Source organism: Nerophis ophidion, linkage group LG19 (assembly GCF_033978795.1).
Source record: "Nerophis ophidion isolate RoL-2023_Sa linkage group LG19, RoL_Noph_v1.0, whole genome shotgun sequence".
NCBI lineage: Eukaryota > Metazoa > Chordata > Actinopteri > Syngnathiformes > Syngnathidae > Nerophis > Nerophis ophidion.
Genome location: NC_084629.1, coordinates 19,383,773 through 19,391,394, shown reverse-complemented (window position 1 = coordinate 19,391,394; position 7,622 = coordinate 19,383,773). Strand labels below are relative to the sequence as shown.

The 7,622-nt window shown below is 51.1% G+C and overlaps 1 protein-coding gene across 2 annotated transcripts in view; it reads left to right on the top strand.

Annotated features, from left to right (window-relative positions):
* LOC133538122 (ras-associated and pleckstrin homology domains-containing protein 1-like) overlaps positions 1-5,053 on the top strand; it is a 20,968-nt gene extending 15,915 nt beyond the window's left edge. For both annotated transcript variants that reach the window (XM_061879452.1, XM_061879453.1), the window contains exon 9: positions 2,365-5,053. In XM_061879452.1, the coding sequence (XP_061735436.1) occupies positions 2,365-4,536 (2,172 nt within the window). In that variant the 3' untranslated portion in view covers positions 4,537-5,053. The remainder of the gene's footprint in view (positions 1-2,364) is intronic.
* Positions 5,054-7,622: the final 2,569 nt, after the last annotated feature.

The following is a 7,622-nucleotide window of genomic DNA, read 5'->3' as shown; positions in this document are numbered from 1 at the left end:
ACTTTGCGCCTATAACAAGCCGACGTGTTATTTTCCTCTTTGTTCCGGAAAACACCACGTCCACAGTTTCCAAATATAACTTGAAATGTGGAATCGTCAGACCACCTTTCCACTTTGCATCAGTCCATCTTAGATGAGCTTGGGCCCAGCCAAGCCAGCGGCGTTACTTGGTGTTGTTGATAAATAAGTTTCACTTTGCATAGCAGAGTTTTAACTTGCACTTACAGATGTAGCAACCAACTGTAGTTACTGACAGTGGTGTTATGAAGTGTTCCTGAGTCCATGTGGTGATATAAATAAATAAATAAATGGGTTGTACTTGTATAGCGCTTTTCTACCTTCAAGGTACTCAAAGCGCTTTGACACTACTTCCACATTTACCCATTCACACACACATTCACACACTGATGGAGGGAGCTGCCATGCAAGGCGCCAACCAGCACCCATCAGGAGCAAGGGTGAAGTGTCTTGCTCAGGACACAACGGACGTGACGAGGTTGGTACTAGGTGGGAATTGAACCAGGGACGCTCGGGTTGCGCACGGCCACTCTCCCCACTGCGCCACGCCGTACCAATCCTTTAGGCATACATATCCTTTACACACTGATGTCGGTTTTTTTATATGAAGTGTTCCTGAGTCCATGTGGTGATATCCTTTACACACTGATGTCGGTTTTTGATGCAGTACCGCCTGAGGGCTCAAAGGTCTGTATTATCATGGCTTACGTGCAGTGATTTCTCCAAATTCTCTGAACCTTTTGATGATTTTACGGACCGTAGATGGTAAAACCCCTAAATTCCTTGCAATAGCTCATTGAGAAATGTTGTTCTAAAACTGTTCGACAATTCGCTTACAAATTGGTGACCTTCGCCCCATCCTTGTTTGTGAATTACTTAACATTTCATGAAAGCTGCTTTTAGACCCAGTCACGGCACCCACCTGTTCCCAATTAGCCTGCACACTTGTCGGATGTTCAAAATAAGTGTTTGATTAGCATTCCTCAACTTTATCAGTATTTGTTGCCACATTTCCCAACTTTTATTGTCACGTGTTGCTGGCATCAAATTCTAAAGTTAATGATTTGCAAAAAAAAAATGTTTATCAGTTTGAACATCAAATATGTCTTTGTAGCATTTTCAACTGAATACAAGGATTGCAAATGATTTGCAAATCATTGTATTCCATTTATATTTACATCTACAACAATTTCTCACCTCATATGGAAACGGGGTTTGTACAAACATACATACATGCCTATATATATACATATATATAAAATATATATATATATATACACATACGTTGTGTGATTAGTAAATAAAAACAGAATACAATGATTTTAAAATCCTTTTCAACTTGTTCAGTTGAATGGACTGCAAAGACAAGAAATGTATTGTTTGAACTGAGAAAATTATTTTTTTTTGCAAATCATCTGTAATTTCGAATTTAATGGCAGCATCATATTACAAAAAAATTGGCACAGAGGCATTTTTACCACTTTGTTACAAAACTAATTAAAACTATGAAATAAACCTACTTAAAGAAATTGTTTCGCTCGCTACATTTTTTACCTCCATCCTGTAAATGTTTGTGTTTTCTTTTTTTTACTTGTTCCTCGGCATTGTGAGATCTGCCTGACCTAAATTCACCGAACACCTGACATCCTAACGGCCCCTGATGCAACTAGTGTGTCTCTCGTCAAATCTTGGAACAACTCAAATGCTCTGGTCGTCGGTTAACCTTTGATGCTTCCAAAATAGCTGTACCCTTGTTGTATATACCGATGTCTTAAACAGTTCAAATGAAAGAAAAAAAGTTGGGCTGTTATATACACACATATACATATACACGTGTATATGTATGTATATATACACATTCCTGCCCAGCACACACACACACACACACACACACAGTATGGCAACCATCATGTTTCCCCTTCTTGCTTTCCTGCCAGCGGTCCGAGGTGAAGCGGCTCATGACGCTGCCCCTGTGTGCAGGTGGCCGAGGGAGCGGAGGTTAGACTGGAAGTTGTGTGTGCGTGTGTCTTTAACACAGATTGCTAATCCTAAATTGCTGCTTAGATGCTGTGGAAACCTTTCAAGTATGCCCTCTAGTGGCTCAGAGCAAAATGCAGCCATTATTCGTTTGAAATTTGCTGTGCTGATTTTTGAGAAGTCAGGTTTAGTTTTGCACGGAGTGTTGAAGTTCACGTGTGGATGAGGTGGACTGGTGGCCATGTTTGTCTGAAGACGTGGACTTCTCTTGAGTTGCTGTTCCTGCATTTTGTTATTTTTTTTTTTTTCTTAATGGTCCCAAAAGTCCGTATCCAATTTGATTTGAGCATTTTGTGTTGTTTGATGCAGATGATGAAGATGGACGCCATCAGTAGGCCCATCCCCCTGCAGATCCCCAACCTCTCTTCCCAGCACCTCCCTCTCTCCCAGCCTCAGACTCCACCCTCCCGGGGAAGTTACAGCGACGGGATGGTTCCCCATGAGGAGTACTCCTCGCCGCCAGTGGTGAACATGGCCCATCAGGCGGCCGCCTACGTCAAGTACAGCACGCTAGCTCGCCTGCAGAACCAGAACCAGAACCAGAGCCAGATCCAGTCCAGAGCGCAGCCGCCCGGTGCCGCCCAACCTCCCACCTACAACACTCTGCCCGCCACTTACAGCACGCCTCCCCCACCTCCTCCACCCTCAGAGCCAGTTCAAGGCGCCGCCGCGACTGTGCTGACGTTGGGTCTGCAGAGTCCCTCATCTCTTCCTCCTCTGCCGCTGGATGACGAATCGTCGTACCTCCCGCCGCCACCACCCGAGATCCTGGAAGCCAACGGGTTTCTCCCACCACCAGAGTCCCACACTCAACTGTCCAACGCCGGCCTCAAGCACTTTCTGGCACAGAAGTTCCCAAACATGGTGTATGACTTCCCTTCGCCTGGGGAGTCCACACCTCTTCAAGCACCCACCCTGCTCTCCACCCCTGCGTCCCCCAATGCACCCCCTCCAGCACCGCCCAAAACCTTCACTGGTGGTTTTCCCCCTCAGACCGCCCCTAAACCCCCAGGTCCATCTTCCCTCCCAATTGCACAGTCACCAGTGTCCCCTACACCCCCCCACGGCCCTGTAAAGAAGCAGCAAAGTTTCTCCACAGGCCACTCCCCCAATCAGCCGCCGCCTACCCTCCCTAAGCAGCACAGTCTCTCCTCCAAGAACCTTGCCTTGTCCCCCTCCTCCTCCTTCATCTCCATGGCTACATCATCTCTAGTCAAACAGATCGTTAACCAGTTCCCAGGAAACGTTGCCGCTTCCCCCTCGCTTCCTTCCTCCAACTCCATTGAGGGCTCAAAGTTCAATCCCCCCCAGTCTCCCCCAGCAGTCAAGGCCAAACCAAAATGGCAGCCGGGAGGCGTTGTCGCCACGCAGTCGCCAGAATTCCCCCCACCTCCTCCTGACAATTCCCTTGCAGAGTTTCCCCCTCCGCCCTTCTCCAAAACAGGTTCCCCCATCAAACAATCCCCTTCCACCTCCTCCAGCAAGCGAGGCCCCCCTGCCGCCCCGCAGAGAGCCTCCTCCATGCGCTCAAACTCGGGCGAGGCGGCGGACGAGAGGCCCAAGAAGGTGGAAAGTCTGGTCAATAAGTTTGGACAAGCTCCTCAAACGTCTACATCCTCCAGCTCCTCCTCAGCGACTGGTTCGCCTTCAAAGGAGTTCTCTGCGTTTCCGACGCCGCCTCCCAAGCCGGGGAAGCTGAATCTGGCCAACCTGCCTTTGGCGCTCCAGGGGCTGCAAGCGGCTCAGCACCATCAGGCGTCTTCAGAGTTCCCGTCTCCGCCGCAACATCTGGAGTCGTCCCCAGACTACTTCCCGCCCCCACCCAGTGACTTTGAGCTCTTCCCTCCCCCGCCCCACCCCTCTGAGTTTCACCAGCCGCCTAGGGTGGCCGTGGTCAACCCCCAGCCTCAAACGCAGCCTGCAGCACCTTTGTCGTCTTCATCGTGGAAGCAAACCTCCCTCAAAAAGGGGGCTGTGCCTCCACCCACACTAAATCGTCGCACTAGCAACACAGCCCCTTACGACGCTTCACTACCAATGTCGCCGCCCCTCTCTCAGACCCCGCCCCCCTCCTTGTCTTCCTACTCCTCCTCTACCCCGGTGCCTCCCACATCCCCCAAATCCACGGGGCCGAGCACTCTGGCACTTAAGACTCATTTCCTGGAAGACCTGAACCGTACCCTCAAGAGGAAGTCGGTTTCCCGCCACGGGTCGCTCACGTCCTCCCAACTAGTCCCTTCGACCAAGATGGAGCCCGTGGCCACCATGGACGACATGGCTCTGCTGCCGCCCCCTCCGCCGGAGCTCCTGCATCAGCAGCAGGACGCCCGCCACCACACGCAAACGCTGTCCCGTCACCACGCCCGCTCTCAGTCCGCCAAACTTAGCTCCAACATTTCCGGCTATGCAACGCTGCGGCGAGGGCCGCCACCTGCGCCGCCCAAACGGGACCAAAGCACTAAACTGACCAGCGAGTGGTAGAGGACAAAGTGGACGTGCAGAGTCCAGTGACTTGATTGATTCAATTGAACAGGAAAAGAAGGCGGGTCACTTCTGACAAAACAGGAAACAAATTATACACCTCATTACTCTTCATATTACACGCATATGTTGACACTACATACCGAAAGTGAAAGTGAAACCATGAAAGACGCGGGAGTGTTTCTAGAATGAACGAGCCTTCATTTTAAGCCTTTTCTGTGTTTTTATAGAAGATTATTTAATTGTTTCAGGTTGAAAGGAGCATTTGCTGTCCAAGTGTTATTCATCTTGCTTAAACTTTACAAAATCACTAAGTTTTCTACGTTCATCATTTCTTGACCGAGTGGAAACCAAGTCAGCGGCCATCTTGCTTGGCTCACAGTAGCAGGGGAGGAGCTATGCAAAGTAGGAAGCGCCCCAAAGAACACCACATCACTGTGCTCTTTGCCAAAAGTCAATCCCATCTATCAATAACTGATCAATCATTATGTTACTCTAATAAACCGATCACATTGTTGTCGAATACTTTTTTTTCTCAGATTTAAAAAATGTTTGGGTTTTGGATGCAAAGAAAAAAGACAAAATGCTAATATTAAAAACTTCCAACTAAAGGAGCCTTAATGGACTGCCAGGTGCCCTTCATAGAGTGCACACCTTAGATAGGTAACATCTGTGGGAATTTTAATGTTGCACCATTGACACTATACTGCACCAGCCATCTCAGTATGGACCCATGTTGCACCCTACAAACCATGTTGCATCATTATGAGACCATGTTTTGCCACCCGTGTTGCACCATGGTCTCCATGGTGCACCACCCGTATTGCGCTCCATGGAGACCATGTTGCGGTGCGCCACACATGTCGCGCTCCATGGAGACCATGTTGCGGTGCGCCACCCGTGTCGCGCTCCATGGAGACCATGTTGCGGTGCGCCACCCGTGTCGCGCTCCATGGAGACCATGGTGCGCCACCCGTGTCGCGCTCCATGGAGACCATGGTGCGCCACCCGTGTCGCGCTCCATGGAGACCATGGTGCGCCACCCGTGTTGCACCATGGAGACCATGGTATGCCACCCGTATCAAGCTCCATTGAGACCATAGTGCACAATCCGTGTTGCACCTTGGAGACCATGGTGCACCACTCGTATCACGCTCCATGAAGACCATGGTGCACCACTCGTATCACGCTCCATGAAGACCATGGTGCACCACCCGTGTTGAACCATGAAGACCATGGTGCACCACCCGTATTGCACCATGGAGACTGGTGCATCACCCGTGTTGAGCTTCATGGAGACCATGGTGCACCACCCGTGTTTAACCACGGAGACCATGGTGCGCGACCCGTGTTGAACCACAGAGTCCATGATGCACCACCCGTGTCGCGCTCCATGGAAACCATGTTCCGCCGCCCGTGTTGAACCATGAAAACCATTGTGCACCACCCGTATTGCACCATGGAGACAATGATGCACCACCCGTGTTGCGCTTCATGGAGACCATGGTACACCACCCGTATCGCACTCCATGGAGACCATGGTGCACCATCCGTAGTGCACCATGGAGACAATGGTGCATCACCCGTGTTGCGCTTCATGGAGACCATGGTGCGCCACCCGCGTTGCGCTTCATGGAGACCATGGTGCGCCACCCGTGTTAAACCACGGAGACCATTGTGGTTCAACAGTGGTCGTGCACAGAGTCCATGGTGCGCCACCAGTGTCGCGCTCCATGGAAACCATGGTCCGCCACCTGTGTTGAACCATTAAGACCATTGTGCATCACCCGTATTGCACCATGGAGACAATGATGCACCACCCGTGTTGCGCTTCATGGAGACCATGGTACACCACCCGTATCGCACTCCATGGAGACCATGGTGCACCATCCGTAGTGCACCATGGAGACAATGGTGCATCACCCGTGTTGCGCTTCATGGAGACAATGGTGCGCCACCCGTGTTAAACCACGGAGACCATTGTGGTTCAACACGGGTCGTGCACAGAGTCCATGGTGCGCCACCCGTGTTGCGCTTCATGGAGACCATGGTGCGCCACCCGTGTTAAACCACGGAGACCATTGTGGTTCAACACGGGTCGTGCACAGAGTCCATGGTACACCACCCGTATCGCACTCCATGGAGACCATGGTGCACCATCCGTAGTGCACCATGGAGACAATGGTGCATCACCCGTGTTGCGCTTCATGGAGACAATGGTGCGCCACCCGTGTTAAACCACGGAGACCATTGTGGTTCAACACGGGTCGTGCACAGAGTCCATGGTGCGCCACCCGTGTTGCGCTTCATGGAGACCATGGTGCGCCACCCGTGTTAAACCACGGAGACCATTGTGGTTCAACACGGGTCGTGCACAGAGTCCATGGTGCGCCACCAGTGTCGCGCTCCATGGAAACCATGGTCCGCCACCTGTGTTGAACCATTAAGACCATTGTGCATCACCCGTATTGCACCATGGAGACAATGATGCACCACCCGTGTTGCGCTTCATGGAGACCATGGTGCACCACCCGTGTTGCACCACAGAGATCATGGAGCGCCATCCGTGTTGCACCACGGAGACCATGATTCGCCACCCGTGTTGCACCACGGAGACCATGATTCGCCACCCGTGTTGCACCACGGAGACCATGATTCGCCACCCGTGTTGCACCACGGAGACCATGATTCGCCACCCGTGTTGCACCACGGTGACCATTGTGCGCCAGCCGTGTTGCACCACGGTGACCATTGTGCGCCAGCCGTGTCGCACCACCCGTGTTAAACCCTGGCGACCATGTCGCACCCTCCGTGTTGCATCATGTTGCACTACCCATGTTACACCACCTATGTTGGAACACCCGTGTTGCACCATGCAAACCATGTTGCACTACCTATGTTTTATCATGGAGATCATGCTGCACCACCCACAAGCCATTATGGACACCATTGTGGCATCATAGACACCATGTTGCACCACATGTCTTACATCATGGACACCATGCTGCATTACCGGTGTTACACCATATGTTGCGCTACAAGTAATACATGTTGTACCACAAGTAACACAACACATGTAACATCAT